General features: G+C 40.5%; 2 protein-coding genes and 1 long non-coding RNA gene across 5 annotated transcripts in view; 2 read left to right on the top strand and 1 right to left on the bottom strand.

Moving 5' to 3' along the window:
* LOC128411104 (uncharacterized) overlaps positions 1 to 21640 on the top strand; it is a 110413-nt gene that overhangs the window by 16490 nt on the left and 72283 nt on the right. The gene's annotated exons all lie outside the window — the stretch shown is intronic.
* OIP5 (Opa interacting protein 5) lies at positions 187 to 6837 on the bottom strand. Of its 2 annotated transcripts, XM_053383089.1 has the most exons (5): positions 6459 to 6828; positions 5162 to 5228; positions 4070 to 4189; positions 2761 to 2842; positions 187 to 972 (listed from the first exon to the last, which is right to left on the bottom strand). In XM_053383089.1, the coding sequence occupies exons 1-5, from the start codon at positions 6730 to 6732 to the stop codon at positions 814 to 816; spliced, it is 702 nt and encodes a 233-aa protein (XP_053239064.1). In that variant the 5' UTR covers positions 6733 to 6828; the 3' UTR covers positions 187 to 813. The 2 variants fall into 2 exon arrangements, with proteins under 2 accessions (XP_053239064.1, XP_053239074.1); XM_053383099.1 differs by lacking the exon at positions 4070 to 4189 and having other exon boundaries at positions 6459 to 6837.
* On the top strand, positions 7005 to 19719 carry NUSAP1 (nucleolar and spindle associated protein 1). Of its 2 annotated transcripts, XM_053383057.1 has the most exons (12): positions 7006 to 7281; positions 8801 to 8866; positions 9144 to 9296; positions 9721 to 9889; positions 10518 to 10586; positions 12375 to 12487; positions 13970 to 14008; positions 14119 to 14306; positions 14599 to 14780; positions 15766 to 15864; positions 16674 to 16764; positions 19295 to 19719. In XM_053383057.1, the coding sequence occupies exons 1-12, from the start codon at positions 7189 to 7191 to the stop codon at positions 19380 to 19382; spliced, it is 1350 nt and encodes a 449-aa protein (XP_053239032.1). In that variant the 5' UTR covers positions 7006 to 7188; the 3' UTR covers positions 19383 to 19719. The 2 variants fall into 2 exon arrangements, with proteins under 2 accessions (XP_053239039.1, XP_053239032.1); XM_053383064.1 differs by lacking the exon at positions 13970 to 14008 and having other exon boundaries at positions 7005 to 7281.

Raw genomic sequence — 21640 nt, forward strand, 5'->3', positions numbered from 1 at the left:
TTAAGTACTTAACCTGAGGTACCACTGTACAGGGCTTTAAGTTAGCTGCGTTGTTGTTTTTTTCAGAAAACTATCAGGTGGTGAAATGAATAGGAAATCAGCGCCATCAAACATAAGCTCAGTCCATAAACATAAACATAAGGTCAGTCCATTCTGTCAAATTTGTTTCTAATGCACATTATTACATTGGACTTGAAATTGTTTTTATTGTTAAATTGCTTTGAGATGTTTCATAGGAAGCAATTCATAAAGTTAATAAGAGAGATACAGAAAAGCCTTTATATAGGCTGCCTCACATCTGTACAAGTTTCCTAACCTATGCTCCACCTTTGGTAGTTTAGGCAGCATTTTAAAAACCCTGTTGTTAGCATAGAATTCAACTGGTGTTACAGTTAAGAGTTAAAGTTTGATGAAATTTTAATAGTTTTTAAATTGACACTTTTAGTTTACACAACAGGTTATTGGGTAGATGGAACTGTCTCAAGCCAAATTTAAAATAAAATGCTGAATTGAAGCCACCAACAAAACTGTACAAGCTGTACATTTCCTCTAAACAGAGGCTGCAAATGCATTCACTGTATAGTTTAGGATAGTATTAACAGATGCAATAATTCCAAAAAAAATCCAGGCAGAACTATGTGTGCACATATAAAAATATAGCAGTTCATATGCTTTGTGTAATCCATTTGCCAGTCCAAGACACACTGCCATTTTCAAATACTGTACAACCAAAACAATGGTTGTGTGAAGACAAGTACAACCTCATGTTCATCACAGCCCAATGCAGGTATGTGACTGCAGAAATTCTACCAGTTAGTTGTTCAACTTCTTCCTTGTTCCCCCAGATGCTTGGCCATGTAGTCTTGCTTTGTAGACCTGCTTTTCAGACATCAACTTCTGCTGGTTTCTTTCTTCGAGTTTCTCAATCAACCGTTCTATCCGTATGTGCGCTAAAACAAGGCTCTCCTTTAACTACAAAAAAATAATAATAATCCCCAAGCTTAGATAAAACGAAGTGATGCAGAAAACCAATTATATCAGCCAAATCTTTGTCAGTGAAAACAAAAAATTGTCCAATATTTTAAGTCCAGCGACACACCTTGTAACTATGCATTTGAGAGGCATCTCTATTAAAGGTGTGGGAGAAAATCAACATTGCACCAAGGCTATTCTGTCAGGTCAAGCATTTGGGCTTGCTAGATGAATCAATCCCCTTTACCTGTTTCGGGTGTTCTCTCAACCAAACACCCCCTTGACCCAATTATAGAGGGCACAGGGGAAGGAGGGGGGAACCCCAGTGCACAAGCAGAAGTCCTTGTTCAGGGTATCTCTCATGTATCTTGGGAAAGTGACTAGGGCAGCTGAGCGCTCCTTCATGATAACTCTCCAAACTTGATTGGCATGAACCCAGTATGCTGACAACCAATCCTTCAAAAATCATGTAAGACAGTTTGTCATGTGCAAATTTGGTTCCACTTGCTCCTCACCTTTTAGCCCACCTCACTGACCTCAGATGAAAGCCGGTACTGTCAGCTGTGTAGTCTGACACTTAATCATACTTGGGAAGATTTAAGCTCAGATAGGTCCCCTATGGCCTACCATAGCTGTTTGCTAGCATGGTCAAGGGTTGCTCATCCCTGATTTAAACAGTTCTACTTGATCTAAAGAAACAATGAAGCTGTACAGGGCCTGTTCCAAACCTCTCCAACTCCACAGGATCCACTTCGGCAGCTATTTCATTTGGCATTTGGGTAATGGCAGAAGCCTCAGAATATGTGAGAGGAGTCCATAATGCAGTTCCTACCAGAACTGGGGCAACATTAATGCAGGAAGAAGCCATGCTGTGGTCTCCTCTTTTATAGCACAGGAATTCTCCTGTTTCCTCGAGTGGCACAAGAAAGTCAAGCTGGAACAGCTCCTATTTGTCTCAGATAAAGTGAGGATACACACTGAATATCTTATTAGTAAGAGTATACCATATTTGCCTTTGGCATTTGGCTGCCAAATGTCTTCATGTGCTCTTTGGTTTAAATGAGCAAAGGACTGCATTAAGCTCAATTTTATGGACTGCTTGTTTTGAAAAGCTTGTTTATGAAAACAGGATGCTGTAGTTAAGTTTCCAGAAAATATTTATAATTTAAAGTGAAAAATGTTAATATTTACTAGTTTAAAGTATAAATATTTTCTGGAAACTAACTAGAGCATCCTATTTTCATACAACCATGTGCTTGAAAGAACAACCGGTGTTGGCTAAGTGTGCCTGGGAACTATTTTTTCTATTTCACAGACTTGGAGGGTTGCCTTTGATTTGCCAGGCCTCAAAACAGTTTGTGCCCATTATTATTACTAGAAAAGAGCCTGTGTTTCTATGTTCCATAAATGTCTGAAAGACTGCTCTGACTGCTTCTTTTAAACCTCAGTTTAGTATATTGTGCAACAGTCTATAAGAGAAACCCAGGTTCAAATTCTGCCCTGTCAAAGACTATCAGCACAATTCTATCTATGTCTGCTCATAAGTAAGTCATATTGAATCAGTGATTTTAGTGGGCCTTATACTCCCAGGTGAATGGGGTTAGGATAGCAGCCTAAAAAAGTTCACTATTTGCTCTCTGTTGCAAGGGTTGCAAAGCTGATAAGAGCACTTAACATGTTTTGTAATGGTACATATTTTTGTACATTAGTCACATTTTTATCTGCCCAGTTCCCCTGTGAGAAGGGGAAAACAGTAGTTAACAAACACAAAAGCAGAAGAACACTTACTTTCTGTACTTGTTCCTTTAGGCTCACAGGAGGACAGGTCATCTTTGAGGCTTCAATTGTGGTTTTAGTTTTTAACAAGTAACTGAAAAACAGGTTAAAAGACAATACATTTTGAAATTAGCTGATCAGTCATAGGAATGTATGAATAAAGGAGAAGATAAACATAACTTATATTGCAATTTTTCAGAATATTGTGTTCACTTTTTTCAACATTTTATGTCTACTCCAGCAAGAGAAATCTAAATATTCAAAAGTGAAGATTATTAATAATAACAACCATGTAATAGTATTTTGCCAGCATCCTGATTTCAATGATTATATCCTAACGTGATATAATCTCCTGAAATTAATAGGTTTCCACAATCTCATACTGCAGTACATTTCAGATTCTTAACAATGTATTTTGAAGGACCTAATTATTCAATATACAACACTTATTTTATTTTCAAGAAAATAACTTCTCGCCTCTCCTGTCCCTTCCTCAAGTAGGCTAAACTTTTGTGGTCATAGATCACTTCTATTTTATAGCCAAGTTTTAAGCCCTTTCACACAGCATATTCAAAGGTCAATGCCTTATCATGAAGTAATACTTAAGCAGCCAATCAACAAGTAAATGTCATCCACTGAAAAGCACCGTCTTGAGCTGTGACAATACGGTTTCTCATTCACAAGTCAAGACACAAGACTGCATGATCATTGTTTAGCGTAATAGCAAGGCTATTCAAATCCCAGGTCAGCTGTGAAGCTCACTGAGTGACTTTGGACCTGTACTTCCCACTAACCATATAATACTGGGCTGTTGGGAATCTAAACTGGAAGGGAAGCAGTCCCCTGAGCTCTTTGTAGAGGTGATGGGATAAAAGGGGGGGGGGGACAATTAAGTGAAATCACCCTTAAGATCCAGAAAACATGAATGGTACTTTCCAGTGGCTAATTGAATAAATCTCCTAAACTTTTATTCCCACTGGAAAATTAGTTTTAGATCAGCTCTCATAACAGCATGGTGTTACTATTGGAATAGTTATTTTCAGTTGTATTCTGCTTCAGTTGTACGCCTGCTTCTACCCAAACATTAGCTACATGTTGTGCTGCTGTAACTACCACAGCATAGTGTCTACAAATGATGCCATCAGCCAGTATCTCTTTTGGAAAAGCCTTTTTTAATCCTTTGCATGCCTTTTTATGAAACCTTCATATATAAACTTATACAGGATGTCTTGTATGTGTCAGTTTGTTACCCTTTGTTTTACTGGAGTTTATCCGCATGACTTAACCATCCAATCAGTTCAATATGCATCTGGACACTAACCATATGATGTTGTCCTTCAAAAGGCAAAAGAAGCCTCGCAGGTGAGCCAGAGGTTTTGAACAATAGAGTCTGAAACCTATTCCCGCTTTACATTCTCGACAGTACAACATGTTGTAGGTGCTGGGGGAAAAAGACCATGTGTGAAGTCAGCATTCCATAATCTGCTTTATGACCAAACTAGGGGCTTCAGCCACCATAAGCAACATTTTTGGAATTTGCCCTAGAAAATCCAGAATTATTCAGTTATAAAAACCAAATTTAGAGTATGCATCTTTCCATTAGTAGATAGCGGGCATAGGCAAACTCGGCCCTCCAGATGTTTTGGGACTACAATTCCCATCACCCCTGACCACTGGTCCTGCTAGCTAGGGATCATGGGAGTTGTAGGCCAAAAAACATCTGGAGGGCCGAGTTTGCCTAGCTTGGTATATAGCTTCCAAATTTACAGGGGAGAGGGGTGTTGCAAAAACCTGTATGAACATATTCCTTGTGATAAGAATGCAGCATGGTTTCCTTACTACAGAATATGCATCCTTAAATAAAAGATGCTGCATTCATCCAAAATATTTACAAAGAAGTCCTATGGGGGCAGTGGTGGGAGAATCCAAGGCGGATGAAAAACCAAATTGAAAGCTCTGCTGAGCTGGTAGGCAGAAAATTGGGGTGGGGAACAAGGAGGATGTTTCCGAATTTCTTCTTTCACTGGTTCCCATAACATCTTATTGTTTCCACAGTCGGAAAGCTAGAGAAGGCAAAAACCCTTCTCTGCCCAGATCTTTCTCTATCTATACTGTTCTAGGACCCCAGGATACCCGCCCCAGGAAACAAAGGAAAGAAGAGATGCAAAAAGAGCCATTTCTCGGAGACAAAGGATGCTCACTGGGAATGAAATAAACATTTACTTAAGCCAGGCATTTTATTTTGAAAAAGTACTAAAAAAACAAGTCTGGCAAATAAAGTATTATTTATTTCATTAGCCACCTTCCCCAAGTCACATGCAAATAAAACAAAAAGGTGGCATAGGGTTTCAAGATATGCTTGCTCTTCTAAGCACCTGATGTAGTAAATTTTAATTAAAAAACTACAACTCACCATCCTTTGAGGTCTCCCTCAATACAGACCATCAAGTTATCTTCCACTACAACATCATTTGTAACCTCTGAAAAGAGAAGCAGAGCTTTTGCAGATTGAATAAAGCTAAGTATTCATCAATGCATTACATTCAAACACTTTATTTCATTTAATATTGAATTTAATATTAAATTTCATTTAATCATTTAATATTAATACAGGGACCTGTTAGGACACCTGTAAATTATTCAGATAGATCTCATAGAAACAAGACTATTCATTTTCATGCTTGAAAAATAAGAGACTGCTAGTGCTAGAATCACTGCAACATGCACTTTAGGTTTAATATATATTATTACAGGCATATTTAAATTGGTACTGAAGCATTTTACACAAGCTAAGATCTAAATTTAAAATGTCACTTTCAGAAATCATAGTAGAAAAGGGACTCTCACTGAAGATTGCAAAAGTGGATTCCTGTTATGATAGAAATTAATGCTGTACTTTGGAATTCACACCATTATTTAGATCATGGCTTGATGTTGATTTATTTAACATTGGTTAAGATTAACCAGTTTATTGGTTTGGAAATGAAAGCTTCTGAACTCCTCATGGCTATGCCACATGAGGGGAAGAGGCGGGAATCACCCCAACAGAAGGCTCTCCACAGCTCTCCACATCACACTAAATTGGTTTAGTGTGTGAATGTGGCCTTCTCAGCCTCAGAATGGTTGTGGGAATAAGGGCAAATGGAGTGTCATATATGGCCTGCAGTCTACATTCATGCTTGGCCAAGCCTGTAGGGTCTCTCTCTCTATATATCTACTGCTGCCAATACTGGCAAGGTCTCATGGAACTACATCATTTTTGTTTTTTAAATGTATTTTTATTGCTTTTATTTCTTATGCATTACATTTCAATTTGAATTACAAGAAAATACAACATAAGAAAAGCAATCAAAATCAAAAAGTACCTGGCAGAAGACATCACAGAAATCATGAGCCAGGACCACCAACATTTTTCAAGTGGGGGGGGGGTTGGAGTTTGAGACCATCGGCTCAAATCTTTTAAATTTCATGTTTTGAGCTTCGCACGACCCCTACACGAATGTAACAGGTGTAATGATAACCCGTGTACATTCCCACATGCGACAACAATCCTGCGTGTATTTATTTGAACATCTGTGCAGCCTGATTGATGAAGAGCCCGGTGTAGCTGGAAAGTTCGCGCCTTTTCTTTTTCTAACGAAAAGAAAGCGCCTTTCCCTTTTCGCTCCGAGGCTGCCAACCCAACACTCAAAAGAGTGTGACCCACTCACTGAAGCAAACGAGAAGGCGGAGCTTCTCCTCCTGGGCGCAGAGATGAAGCGAGTCGCCCAGCACCGAGCGGCAACCGCGGCACTGGTAGAGCACGCATTCCTCCAGCCTGAGGCTCCGGGAGCCCGGAACCCGCTCCCCGGGGTTCTCCGGAGGCTTTGCGCTTTGCTGACCATGGCGGCAGCTCTTCGTCCTGGGTTCCGCCCGATCCACCCTGATCACGCCTCCCAGTCGGGGCTCCTGGAAGAAAAGCTCCAGCTGCCGACGCACGGCCATGTTGCTTCCCGCCAACTTTTCAAACCTAGTCCCCACCCCCTGGGGCGTCTATTGGGGCAGTCCCTCATGACGCTAGCAGGCTTTCCCCCCTCCGATTGGGTGCCGCTCTTACTCCTCAAGCTTTCCCCAACCAATCGCGTTTTCCACCCAAAGGGCGCTTTTGTTTTACCTCGGAGCGTGTGGAGAGCCGGAGAAGCCTTCGCGCCTTTTAGAAACAAGGAAACGAAACGGTGGTGGGGTTTGTTTGTTGTTGTTTTAATTATTTCTTTATTTATCCGGGGTTCCTATTGGCTAGGAGCCTCCTTCGAGCCCCACCCACTTTCGCTTGAGGCTCGACCAATGAGACGGCGCGAGAGGTGATTTCGAAGGCAGCGCGGCGGGGAGGAAAGGCGGCGAGCGCGGAGCGGGCTGGTTTGAAGTGCGGCGGTTGGAACGGTCGGTTGGATAGAGGCGAACATGGAGGCTCCTTCCGCGCAGCAGCTGGAGGCGCTCAAGTACGGCGAGCTGAGGCGCCTGGCCAAGAGCGCGGGGCTGAAGGCCAACCTCAAGGTGCGGATGCTGCGCGCAGTGAAGCGGCGTTGGGGTTGGGGAGGGGCGACTGGGTGCGGGCGAGGCGAAACGTGAGAGGGCCGTTTTTCGGAACGAGAGTCGTTTTCGGCCCTCAACCACAGGTCGGGTAACATGGCCGCCGTTCTTTAGCCGTCTAACTTGCCTTGTGAGCCTCGGAGGAGCTCGCGCGCCCAGGACGAGCTAATTAACTTGACACAAGCTATAGCTTAGGGCCCCACTCTCTTGGGCCCCTCCCTAAAAAAAAATGAAAGGAAAAAAACTTGGATTTCCAAAATATAAGATTAAAAACCAAATAAAATAAAACCTACATACAGCAACAGGGTTTTGTGTTGTGTATGGACCAATTAGGTTCCTAAATTACCATATAGCATATCTTCAACATAAAAAACAGCTACAATTTGTTGTTGACAAAGGACAGCTGGACATATAAAGAGCCCCATTACCTTCAGTTGCTTAGGGCCTCATCAAACCTAAATCTGGCCCTGCAAACACTAGTGGCCAAAATTGTGGAAAGCTTTTGGGGAAAGTGTATTTCCTGAGGTTTGATCGCTCATAACACCACCTTTTTTTGGAGCAATACCATAAAATTATGTATCAATGGAAAGATAATTTAATGAAGAATATAATGCAACAAAGTTTGTTCAGTTATCTGTATTCTATCAATACAATTCCATCAGCAGAACCGTTAAATTGCGACCCGCGCGTGCATTCGCTACCCGAGGTTCTACTGTACATCGGAGGCGCTAATCCATATGAACTGTGCCCACTCAAGTTGCCTAGTCAATTTGAAATGGGCGCCCTACTCAAAACAATTATGCCAGAGGGCGATCTTTTCTAGATTGCTTTCCTGTGGTGCATTTAACTGGCCGCAAACAAACACCAACTGGCACCAGCTTTGTAGCAAGTGCTTCTAGATGGCTTTATTGTGGGATCAGGGCTTACCCATTGCACCCCTTTGTATATAAATTGGGGGTTGGCTTTTGCTGTCCAACTCCCCAAGGATATTCAAGTGCCCTGAGTCCATGATGGGTCAGAGAAGAATAGCCCACATACTTTCCATCAAGTTCTGCCTGCTGGTGTGAACAGCAAGTGGTGGAACAGCAGTGAATGTTATCTCTACAAAAACAGTGTGTGGAAGCTAATGTGCCAAAGACACAGAAAAATCTGGTCTGAATGACTTCTTTGTAATATTAAATATCCTTTCCTAGGAGCACCCAGTATGTTCCTCTTTCTCAAATACAGGGTCCCCAATTCTGTTAGCTGAACCATATAGCAGTGAAAGACTATGTAACCTATATTCTATACCTAATGTTTTGCCAACTTGAAAAGACTGCCCATTCTTATTACACAATATAATCTATCAGTATAATCTATCATGATTTGTCTATTTAATTTAAAGTGACTTATAATGGTGTATTCCCTAATTTTATATGAAAAAACCTGGTGAAATGAAACCTTGTGTACACTGATCTCACATTATGCTGTAACTGTTTTGTAGGCAGACAAGTTGTTACATTTGTTGAAGCAGCACTTCCTTGCATCAGTAAAGGAAAATGGAAGTATGGTAAGCACAAAATATATTTTGCCTATCAATTTCTGTGTTTTTCATTGCCTTTAAAACACCCTGCTCACTTGTTAATTATGCATATGCTGGCACAGAAGTGATTCTCACCTGATTTTTATCAGAATTATTCTTGGGGTATAAACTGTAAGCCATTTTCTGAAATCACCAAATAAGTGATTGAGTTTCAGCTAGGTGGGAAAATCTCCCCATGTTGCTTCTTCAATGTTTACAAATAATTTGGAAATAAGAATGATGTGGTCCAATTTACTTGGTACAGGTAAACAAAAGAGGCTTATCTACAGATACAGATGAGCTGGACAGCAGTCAAAGGCTTGTAAACGAGTCCATGGTGACTAAAAGGCGTAGAAAACAGAAATATGATGATGCACAGGGAAACCCAGAAGGAAAAACAGAACTTCCAGAGAAAGAGGTGACTTTATTTATCATTGAGTCTTTGTATTGTAAATATTTACCTGCTGCTTTTGGAAGTTTATGTTGGTATTTTGTGCTTTTGAAAAGCGTTTTATATGAAAAGGCTATAGTGCTTTATGTGATGATCAAAAGGTAACAGCATTTACAAGTTGTGTGTAGTATGTCCTTCAAAAAGGTGTCAAGAAATGTCTGATCCTAAACCCTGTATAAATTATGAACAAGTTACTTTGTAACATTGTTAGTTATTGGGTGCAAAGAACTATTCAGTGTACTCTCCAGCTTTTGAAATCCATGTTCTGATCACCCTATCTTTTGCCTGTATATTTACAAGCATGCATTGAAGCCCTAAGGCTTTCTTTTACTGTTCTACTGTAGCAGAAAAGCAAAATGCTTATTTACAAGTTTATTTTTTTGAACTTCAGATTCTGACAGAGGTGACAGAATGTGAAGAGGCCCAGGAAGTTGAGTCTAGAAAAACGCTGGAGACCAGCCAGAACAAGTGTCTGTTGAACAGTGGAACTGTAGAAAATTTTGCAGATAACTCAGATACTGAAGGTCAACAAAAAGAGAAAAAAACCAGAAGAAAAGGAGGTAAAGTAACTACTTTTAAGTAAAATGCTTGTTTTGTACTAGTTCAGTTAATAATAATAATAATAATAATAATAATAATAATAATAATAATAATTATTTATTTATTTATTATTTGTACCCTGCCCATCTGGCTGGGTTTCCCCAGCCACTCTGGGCGGCTTCCAACAAAGATGAAAGATACACTAAAATGTCACATATTAAAAACTTCCCTGAACAGGGCTGCCTTACAGTGTGGGGGGCAAGCTGTTGTCTATATTTTCACACTCAGTAAAATCTAGGATTCTTGGGAGCTGAACAATAGTTTGTAGACAGTAAGATTCAGGGGCAGCAGTGTGCAGTGCTGCTCCGGCTAGTAGTTTCGTGAAGGGTCTAATGTGAGAGGAGCTTTAATGTACCACTTTTATTTTCCTCTTTGTCATCAGCATGCTCAACAAAATCGCCATTGCACAAAGTCATTAGTAGAAAGCCTTAGCAAACATTACACTCATATGAAAGATTATCTGATGGAAACTTGAATAGCTAAATTGGTCCTGCTTAAGAAATTTGAAAATATTAAGAACAGTTTGAAATTGTAGCACTATTGTTGCCCAATAATTTTCAAGTTTTCTCCCATATCTGTTTCCATCAGGTAGGATTATTGTGGATCCTGTCTCTGAAAAGAAACCTGGGAGAAAAGGATTTGTTTCTACCACTCCAAGTAAGTAGCATTAATGCAGCTGACCTGCATTATATATTAGCATTATATTTGCAGCTGACCTGCAAAATATTAACCTATTTGTACATGAATCTAAATGTTTAAATGCACAGGTGCTGTTTTTATCCTTCGCTTTGTCATTTGTTTGGCTGTTAAATCACACTGATGTGCTTATTTTAAAAAATATGTGGGAAAGATTTTTATGGAAGAATTTTGCAGCAAATCTTCAGAGCCACTGATATGGTAACCAGCAACTATCCTCAGCTTGCAGTTGAATTCCCTGTCTTGACTACTGAACAGTATCTTATGTGACACCTTGATGCTTGCTATTTCTGTTTTGCCTTCTGTGTAACAGTTCAGATGGAACTCACACAATTCCACGTACGTGGGATTTCTTTGTGCAAAGGGTTTTAACCAGAACAAAACATCTTTTGAAGGCTGATATGTAGAGGAGCATGGGGAGACTTGGAAGTAAATTTAAAGCATCATACTAATGAGTACAGCAATAATAATAATAAACTTTCTTTTTGATGTACTAGTATTCTGCTTATATTTCATAATGTACCAGCTCATTTTCTTGCATCTTAAAATAACAATGCTTTCTTACTCTGATAAGCTGTAATAAATGTGCAAATATTTCCAAGTTTTCCCATGCTCACAGGTCACTGTCCATGAAGACACTAATATCTGGTACAAATCCAACTGATTAATACATGCTTCCATGACATTACATGCAGATAACCTGTAGTTACTGGCATGTTAGAGAGGGAAATGTGGGGAAACTGTCAAACTCATACTTCTAGAACATTGCTGTGAAAAAGCAAAATTCAAGTTTTGACATCTGAAAACATTTGGAGATTACATTTTTACATACCCAATAACAGTTCTCTTAAGCTACTGTATGTTGTATACTGTACCTAAAGTTAGAGGCACGAATGATATTCTATACTGCAAACATAAACGAGAAAACAAAACTCTTCAAGATTTGCAGTAGACCTGTTCTTTTCTTAAAAATATTAGTCTGATTTATCAGCATGAATAACAATAAGGAAAATCTCATGAATCTGATATTTTTACTGACATTCATGAAGCTAAAAAATAGATGTCAAGACCTTGGGCGATAACAGAAGCAGGAATGGTTTGTGCAAGTACTGAACGAAAGAGACTTTACAACTAAAAATGGGAGAATAAATTTAATAAGGGTACAATTACAGATAATTAACACAATGCTAAAGAACTAGAGGAGGAATATAGCTGTCACTTTAATTTTTTTAAATGACAACTTTATTTCGGGAGCAACAAAGCACCTATTCAAAACAAATGTCTGTTCATGTATTGAATCCACTATAGAAATTCAGCAGTAAATATTGTTATACATATTTGTATCCAGTGCTGCACAAGTGGAGTTGCACTCACACAATGATATTTCCCCTTCCTCCTTCTCTATTCATCCACAGAATCTTCTCTGGAGCAGATGTTCTGGGTATGTGGGGTGGGGCTGTATGGGGCAGGAGAAAAGGAAGTTACTGTGCAAATGGAACAGCAATGTTGGACACAACCTTGTAAAGTTACTAGTTGCAAATAGAATAACAATCTCTGCCTCCCGACTACAGCAGTCTCCTGCATTTCTCTGCTGGGTGCAGATAAGGGAACTGAGTGCTCCATTTCTCTTTTAGCACACTCACCTGCATGATTCTTGTTGATTTATAGGGGGCTGCAAACTAGCAATTAAATTGGTATGTGTACTTTTAAAGAAAAATATTGGTAACAATGTTCTTTTTAATTCTGAAGACTTTAAGAAAATTCATGAGGCTCAGTTCAAGAAAATGCAATCTATTGATGAATACATTGAAAGGAAAAATAAAATGATTCGCAACTTCAGCAATTCAGTTAATGAGGTCAAGGTAAGGATTAACTTTCTCCACCCCACCCTATATGCAGAATATTTAGAATGAAACCTGCATTCACTCATAGTAATTAGGGTGCATGTCATAAATTTAGCCCTCCTTTCTTCCAAAGACCATCTCACCAATCAGTCCCTGCGTACTGTGAAGTTCTTTTCCTTTTTTTTCTTTTCTTTTCTTTTTTCTTTTTTTTCTTTTCTTTTTTTTTTTTTTTGTTAGAGCCTCCTTGATCTTCAGAGGACATTCTTACCAGGGTTAAAACAAACTTGTCCCCATAAGTCTTGTGGAGATTGACTCTTTAAACATTTGTAATTTATAATCACCAGGTATTTCAGCGTTATGACTGCAGGACTATTAAAGTATTCTGCGCTCCTACTCACTCCCCTCACCAACCCCACAATCACTCCAGCATCAACATCCTAGAGCTCCTTCCCACCCCATGCAGTGATAAAGCTCGCTTTTCATATCTCCAACCCCATTCAGGATAGAAGTCACTTCTATTCTGCAACCCTGCTTTGCACCGGTTTTCGCATTCACCCCCACTTCCATGCTGCCTCTTCCCTACTTTTTTATGCACCCTCCCTGCACACAGACCCACCTACATTCTCTTCCCAAACATTGCAGCTACTAATTACTCTTGTCATCTGCCAAATTATGAAGCCACCATCCCCTCCTATTCAGTAGCCCCTTTTGTACCCCTACTTTTTTGTAGCCCCTTTTGCACCAGTTTTACCATCACCCTCTACCTTCCCCGCTCCCCTTTCCTTTTCTCAACTCCTGCTTGCACACAGACCATGCTTCAGTGAACAGCATTGCATGAAGGTACTATGGAATATTTGAGGGCTCCACATCCATCCTCTATCTTTCTCATATTAGGCAGCTGAAGAATGGAAGAGGGAGAAATTTGAGTACACCCTGAAGCAAGGGACACTGACATATTCCCCTTCATTTCCCTCAGTGCTCCTTCCAACACAGCACTGCCAATGCCCCATTTAAATCCATCCACTTTCATCTACTCCCCAATTCCTCCTCTCCAGCCTTTTCCCCCCTCTGCCACTAGTGCCCTAAAATTGTGTTTCTCTCACAGTTACCTTTCTTTCTATTCCCCTCATTCCTCCAAATGCCACCTTTACCCCCACCCAGTCCCACCTGCCCCTTCCTCTTCTCTTCACCACCTCACACACAAAAAGACTTCCCCTTCCCCACCTGAAGTATTGACAAATTAAACTTTAAAACAATCATATTTTGAGGTTCGTATGCTGATTTCAGCAGTTTTTCATCTCCTGGTATAGTAGCTTTCCTAATGCCTGCATAGGGCTCAGACAGACAGCAGCAGGCAGTCTGTGCTTATGTCAATTTTTGTGGGATTTCTTATTTTGGCTAAAGCAAGCCATATTTGCTTTTAATTTGGCAATGTGTTCATCTTGGGGAACCAGAATAACACCCATAGAAATGATACAGTTTATCTTCAAATGTTGGCAGATGCTGGCTCAGAAGACATCTCAAAACAGTAGTTCCAAGGTGAGAATAAATTATTGGTTTTCAGCTTACCTTAAAACTTTAATGATCCCTGACTTACTCCAAATCACAGTGCAGACTTGAAAATATGCTAATATCCCTCATATTTGCAGAAGCGTTCCAGTTCCAGAGGGTTTTTATTAAGCCCTTATCCTCAAAGGAATAAGCAGTCTGCTGTGTGTACTCCCGTAAACTTGCGACACTCACCACGCAATTCTTCTGGCACTGCAAACAAAAGCATTTTATCTCAAAAATCAATATTCAGCTCAACGTGCCTCTCTACCACCAAGATGAATGTCAGGTAAAGACACTATAAGTAGCAACAGCTAATAAAATAATGTTAGTATTGTGAGATTGTGACATTTATAGAATGCTACACAGTTGAAGCATGTGTATATTTAATTACAACAATGGATGAAGGGTTGATATACACATCTAATAAACAAAATAAAAATAAACACTACTTTAAAAGATTGTGGGGGGTTAGTAATTCGGGCTCTGTTGCATGTTTTCAGTGTTTATTTGGAAGAAAATTGATTTAAGGAATAGCTGAAACTCGACCATTAAATACTGAAAATAACTGTTTTGCTCAGATTCTCTACATCTACAAAGGATAACGAGCACAAGCGCTCCCTTACCAAGACGCCATCTAGAAAAACTCCTTTCCCAAACGTTGGTACCCCAGCCAGCCAGGAGAGCAATAAGTCAATAACTACGACAAATTCCAAAGGAAGTGCAACAAAGCATCAATCAGCAGAAATCCCAACAAACTCTGGTAACTGATGAACTTAATTTGCAAATGAACACAATGGCAATTGTCTATACTTGATTCTACAAGGACGAGGTGATTCTTGCAGTGTAAGCATCTGGTGCAGAATCTGTGGGCACTGAAATAACTACACTGATGGAGTGGGCTACAAGAAGGGAAAAATTAATTCAGCATGAAAAGCTGGAACAGCATTGCCCTCCAATATGCAGTCCAGTGTGTTATAAGTAAACTGTCTCTGGAGTCTGAGGTCTTTCCTCATGCCTTCCTTGATTTGTCTCTTGAAGCCCCATGTGGTGTCCTGTCTCGTCACTCTTCCACTTCACCCTCTGCGACCCATATTCTTAATGGAAATTTTCTTTCCTTTAATAAATACTTGTCTAATTGAAAGGCATTCATGCTCCTTTGGAATAAAGGCAGTTTTATAGTGTAACTATATTTGTAATTTATTTGTTCAGTACATTAGATGACTGAAAAACTCAAACCGACTTTTTAGTTTAAAAAAGAGCAACATCATCCTCTTTTTAACCTTTTGCTTTGGGGAGTTCGGTATTTACCGTATTTTTTGCTCTATAAGACTCACTTTTTCCCTCCTAAAAAGTAAGGGGAAATGTGTGTGCGTCCTATGGAGCGAATGCAGGCTGTGCAGCTATCCCAGAAGCCAGAACAGCAAGAGGGATTGTTGCTTTCACTACGCAGTGATACCTCTTGCTGTTCTGGCTTCTGGGATTCAGAATATTTTTTTTCTTGTTTTCCTCCTCCAAAAACTAGGTGCGTCTTGTGGTCTGGTGCGTCTTATAGAGAAAAAAATACGGTAGTCTAATTACTACTAGAATCCAAATTGAAGTGTAAGGGTAATTGGCTTTTCATCGAATTTACAGCTCAGTCAAGCTTCTATACATAACATTTTCAAGTAGCAAACAGTTTAGCTGGTATCATTTGCTAAGTTTTACCTACCCGTCACTGGTGTTCATATGCGGTCTTCTTTTAATAGCCGTTACGCCTTTCAAGTTTGAAGCCACCAGCGCAAAGAAACCAGTATTTGATCTACAAGCAAGTCTGTCAAGACCTCTTAGCTATCAGCCACACAAAGGTATTGAAAATTGGCATGCCAATATTGTTGCAAAATGTGTGTTTTCCTAAAATGACCCCATAGTGTACATAGAATCATAAATTTGTAGAGCTGAAATACACCACAGGGTCATCTAGTCCAACCCCCTGAATGCAGGAATCCTTTGCCAAACTTGAGCCTTGAACCTACGTCCCTGGGATTAAGAGTCTTGTGTTCTACCGACTGAGATCATACCACTTGGATCGATAAATTTTATGTACATCATTTAGAAATCTTATTGAATTTGTCTTTTCTAAATCATACTGAAATGAGTTCATTCTTGATTTGTGAAGGCCATGACGCAGACCTTTAGACAAAGTAGAAAGCACTACCAATCCTAGGGATTTTTGCCTGCTACATACAGAGGTAGGGAAAGTGCATTTCTGTCTAGTTCTGTTAACTGCAAAGGATAGCAAGTAAAATAACCCATCTTGCAGCTTTTCTTGAATTCCTATAACAATTATGCTTTACTGTATTAGTACTGTTTGCTAGTTTCTCACAGAAGACATACAGTAGTTGTGTGAGTAAACCCCACTACTGGTAGGCTTGAAAAAAGTTACCTGATCTAATCATTCCTTGATCATAAAATTCCATGTGTTCAAGCTTAAGTAGGTCAGCACTGATTTCTAGATGAATTTTGCCTTTCCAGAGTATAATAATACACTGCAAGTAGTAAGTGCTAATGTGCAGACTGAAATTGGAATAACTTAATTATCTTCAAGTTCACTCAAACAATTTGTGCTATATACAAAGTCTAAATCTTGGCATATTTTCCATCTATGTAAATATAGGAAAACTGAAACCTTGGGGCAAATCAAAGGAGAATCTCCAGTCTCCATGTTCACACAAGAGAAATTATAAACAGCCACTTCTTCAGACTAGGCAAGTATATGACTTAAGGCTGCCATACAGTCTACCATAAGCTGTTTTCAGATGTTGTGACCACTCTCATAACTTTACCTGACTTCACTTCATTCCACTCACATGTGTATGCTTTGGAAATAATAAAAGAGCTCAAACAGTGGACCAATCCTAGTATGGGCCACCTTACCTACCCTCTAGTAGCAATGTTGGTGGCCCCATGCCATCCAGTGAGGTCTCCTATAGACAAAGTAAGGATTTGATAGTTCTGCAATAAGACTGCTGTGTATAGAAGTGATCAAGCAAGCAGTGTCACACCTGCGGGCCATACACATGGCAAGCGAAAAGGGTTTTGTGCATATATTAACATACTTGGCAAAGTATTTTTATATTGTGGGTGGATGTTATGTATTACTTTATTTAAAATATTGCCTAACACAAGTATGTGCCTAACATACGGTATGTGTAGAAATTCTCCCCATGAGACGGGATACTGAGCCACTCAAGATCTCCCTCTCCCATGGATGAGCTCTTTGCACACATTAGTGTGCATGCCTTCTCACCCTCACAAAATATGCAGGGAGGGAGGTCTGGCCACCTTTCATAGGCTTTCAACCTAGGAAGCTCATGTGAAGCCACTTGATAGAAAACATTGAAAGCCCTGACAAAAGCAAAGGGAAGAACTTGATTTAAGAGAGGGACATGAAAATAGGTGATATAATTTTATGTTTTAATTGTGCGAAGCATAAAAGACAGCGACAGGTCCTCGGGCACCCTTAGGTTGGAGATACAAATAATGAAAAGTGGTCCCCCATTAAGTAAGGGTTCCCCCTGAAGTGTACTCTTGGGTTGAGAGCTGAAACATCCGCGCACACCCCCAATACTTCTGTCATTCTGCAACATGAGGTTTGGGGCCAGCAGTACAGCTTGGGGATAGGGGAAAGGGAGGTTTAAAATAAACCATAAGGTGTGTTCATGGTGGGGAGCCCGCCCTGTGAAATGCCCTCCCATCAGATGTCAAGGAAATAAGCAACTATCCTATTTTTAAAAGACACCTGAAGGCAGCAGGCCTGCTTAGGGAAGTTGTTAATATTTAATGCTGTATTGTTTTTAATACTCGATTGGGAGCCGCCCAAAGTGGCTGGGGAAACTCAGCCAGATGGGCAGGGTATAAATAATAAATTACTATTATTATTAATTATATTACACACTCAATTTAAACTTGCTTTAGGGATGAAGGAAGGCTAAGTACTTCTGTCCTTGCAGGCCCCTGACTAATACTGGCCCTTTAAAGAGATGAAACTGTCTTCAGTTTCAAGCCTCCCATTATGCTACAAATAATCTTAAGTGGCAGCTGAAGCTACTTATCAATATTAAAAATCTTGTATATAGTTTATGCAATTTAAACCCCAATCTGGATTGAAACCTTTCTCCAGTATATCCAGTATTATTCTCAGAGCAGTCATTCAGAAATACAAATACTTGACTTCTAGGCTGAGCTAGCAAGTAGATATGGAAAGCAGAGAAGTAACTACAGCAATTTCTTATTTGCCTATCTTATGGATGGGGTCATACTTATTTTCCCAAATATTCTCAAAGACAACTTACCGTATTTTTCGCCCTATAGGACGCACTTTTTCCCCTCCAAAAATGAAGGGGAAATGTGTGTGCGTCCTATGGGGCGAATGCAGGCTTCAGGAAGCTATCCGCAAGCCTGGGGAGCCAGCGGGAGTTCCTGCCGGGCTCCCTAGGCTTGCGGATAGCAGCCTGCATCCCGAAACCCGGGGCGCAAAGCGGAGCGCACCCCGGGCTTTGCGTAGCTCTCCGCAAGCTATGGGAGCCTTGTGCGACTTCGCGCTGCGCTCCCACGGCTTGCGGAGAGCTGCCTGCATCCCGAAGCCTGCGGTGCGTTGAGCTCAGCGCGCCCCAGGCTTCAAGCTTCGCACAGCTTTCCGAAAGCCATGGGAGCTCAGCACGACTTTGCGGAGAGCTGCCTGTTCTGGGGTCGGGGGAAGCTCGGGCTTCCCCCGCCCCAGCCCCGCGCCTGGCGAGGAAATAATTTTTTTTCCTTTATTCCCCCCCCCCCCCAAAAAAAAACTTGGTGCGCCCTATGGGGCGAAAAATACGGTAATTATTTCACATATGACTGGAATTCAACCATGCAACTTTATAGTCGAGTATGGTTTCCCCCCTGAAAATGTAATGCCTCCTTCCAGATGTAAAAATGGATGCAGCAACAAAAGAACACTGAGCTGTTTTTCTTTACAGTGGTACCTTGGGTTAAGAAATTCGTTCTGGAGGTCTGTTCTTAACCTGAAACTGTTCTTAACCTAAAGCACCACTTTAGCTGATGGGGCCTCCTGTTGCTGTGCTGCCACTGCACCATTTCGGTTCTCATCCTGAAGCAAAGTTCTGAACCTGAGGTACTATTTCTGGGTTAGCGGAGTCTGTAACCTGAAGCGTATGTAACCCAAGGTACCTCTGTATTGGCTTTGTGTACTTGTTAGCACTGGTGCATGAGTTAATCTAATATGGTATGTTTTGCTTACAGAGAAGAGAGGAGGGAGAGGCATGTCCAGGAAAGAAAACAGAGAAAAGACGAAGTGCTTAGATCCCGGAGAGGATTAACTGTTACTTAAGGCCAACTCAAAAATGACTTTGTAAATAGCATTTTAATGCAAAACATTTTCTTTCCTGTAAATACATTTACTTATTTCCTATGCAGTTATATTTTTAAGTCAATCTGTTGTCTTGTACTGAACTAGCTTCATCTAATGAGAAAATATAGGCCACTGGTGTCAGCTAATTCAGTTTTAACTATCTGAAAAGGGGTTGTTAACAGCTTCAAACCTGCAACTAGTAATACTTAACTTCTTTTGTGAATGTCTTCTCTAGATTCACTTACTATCTTCTGGAATAGCTGAAAACTAAAAAATTATTCCAGCTGTGGACCAAAAAAAGTGTATTGTATAAGATTAAGTTTTAGATGAATTTAATTGAGTGTTTTTATATAACTTTGTTTTACTAATTTCATTAAAGCAATATTGTTGACAGTATGTTGTGCAACTTGGATAAAAGTTAATTTTAAATCAGTGAACACTATTACACAGCTCTGCCACTAGAGCTATTCTCTACTGCTGTAGGTGCTCTGAACCTGTTAGCAACAATAATGGTTCATACGGTGGTTAGTTGTATATTCTCTACAGCAAAAGTTGCAAACATTTTCAGGTCCATGAGCATCTTTTAATTTTTGAGTCTGCTTCTCTGACTCTGTTTATTTTCCAGCTGCAGACCGGGGAAAGGTTTCAAATGCTACACTTTTCAGATGGCTGAGGATGCATTTCCAAGTGCTATGAGGTTTCTAGTTCTGCCTGGCTGGGGTCACTACTCGCTTCCCTGCCATTGGCAGCCATCTAGTCTTCTGTGTAGGGCAGCCATCTAGTCTTCTGTGTCTACATTTGTGAGACATTACAGAATTAATGCCTATTCAACTGCTGAAGCTTTTTCTGGTAGGAGAGTACTGCAGCAGGTGCCAGTAAGAGTAGGGTCCACAGCTGGTCCCACCCATCTGAGTAGCTTTGATACATCCCATCCAAGGATCCCCTCCCCTCTGCAGGAAAATGTGACATTGGACCTCCTATAAAGGTCTATTTCCTGCAGGGCCAGGGGGACCCTGTCTGCCCTAGGTTAGTTTGGGTCACTGGCTGTAGGTTGGACAAATTTATATATATTTTAGTATTCTCTCAAATTGAGTACCCTCTAGTTCAGTTCAATTTTGTACTGGTTTTACACTGGACGTTCTTAAGTCTTGTTTTGCACTTTGTCAGCTGGCGTGTTGTGTCTATGAGCTGCAGTCCTTTTCTCCAAGGTTAACATCTTTTCTTCCAAGCTGGATGACCTTGTCTAATTCACATATTTTGCCTGTGGAGCAAATTGGAGGGACAACCCATCTGAGGATCCACTCCATCCCTCATGGGAGGTCCAATGTCACATTTTCAATGAATTGGGAATTTTCTGACTTTCTACATGAAAAAGTAGTATTGTACTGGTGCCTGATCAAGACCACATAAGCTTAATCTACGTCCTGGCTGGTGATCAGTTAGGGGTGGGAATACATTTCATCACCAAGTCTGTCCCCACCCCCTTCAAGTGTATACTATAGCTTTAATCAAGGAACCTGGAGGATGAGCAGACAATACATATTTATTTTCTAAATTTATATCCCATTCACGGCAAAACAGCACCCAGGAAGGATCACAACACGCATTGCATAAAAAACTACTAAAACATGTTCTTCCACCTGTCCTAAATGTCTTCAGTCAAGGCTGATCTTCAAAAGTTGCAGAAAAACTTTCACCTTGCTCCAAAATTAATTGATGTTGGTACCAGCCTGCAGGGAAGTGTGTTCCTTCTATGGGGTACCACCACCAAGAAAGCCTCAGAGGCCCAGGCATCTAGAACTCATCATGATTTGACCAAAAAGGCTTTAGTCACAGGCAGGACATAGTAGACACAAGGAGGGTTGAAGGAATAGCCCCTACTGGTATTGTCCTTCCATTTGATTGATAGCAGGTGCACACTTCCCTGTTTCCTACTCCATCATGAAGAGTTCTGATAACACAAAGATTCTTCCCACCTAAACAGAATGGAAGAGGATCGCTTTCTGCTATTGCATGTGTAGCTTGTTTTGCAAGCCTCTTCCAATGAAGGGCTTCTAAATGGGACAGATTAAGGTCAGAAAGGAATCTCTTACTCCAAATGGAATTGCAACTAATCTCTGCACGCTAGTGGCTTTGGTCACAGCATGGATTGCATTTTTGATCTCACTCATTGGGACCCATTTCTAACAAGCTTTGGCATGTCTGCAAATTAGCTCATCCTACCCGTGATGGCTGGT

This window comes from Podarcis raffonei, chromosome 1, assembly GCF_027172205.1.
Source record: "Podarcis raffonei isolate rPodRaf1 chromosome 1, rPodRaf1.pri, whole genome shotgun sequence".
NCBI lineage: Eukaryota > Metazoa > Chordata > Lepidosauria > Squamata > Lacertidae > Podarcis > Podarcis raffonei.

Coding starts and splice junctions, on each gene's coding strand:
- NUSAP1 (XM_053383057.1), top strand. CDS start 7,189: ATGGAGGCTCCTTCCGCGCAGCAGCTGGAGGCGCTCAAGTACGGCGAG. Junction 7,282..8,800: donor GGCTGAAGGCCAACCTCAAG/GTGCGGATGCTG, acceptor ACTGTTTTGTAG/GCAGACAAGTTGTTACATTT. Junction 9,297..9,720: donor CAGAACTTCCAGAGAAAGAG/GTGACTTTATTT, acceptor TTTGAACTTCAG/ATTCTGACAGAGGTGACAGA.
- OIP5 (XM_053383089.1), bottom strand. CDS start 6,732: ATGGCCGTGCGTCGGCAGCTGGAGCTTTTCTTCCAGGAGCCCCGACTG. Junction 2,843..4,069: donor TTGAAGGACAACATCATATG/GTTAGTGTCCAG, acceptor CCTGTTTTTCAG/TTACTTGTTAAAAACTAAAA. Junction 973..2,760: donor TAAAGGAACAAGTACAGAAA/GTAAGTGTTCTT, acceptor ATTTTTTTGTAG/TTAAAGGAGAGCCTTGTTTT.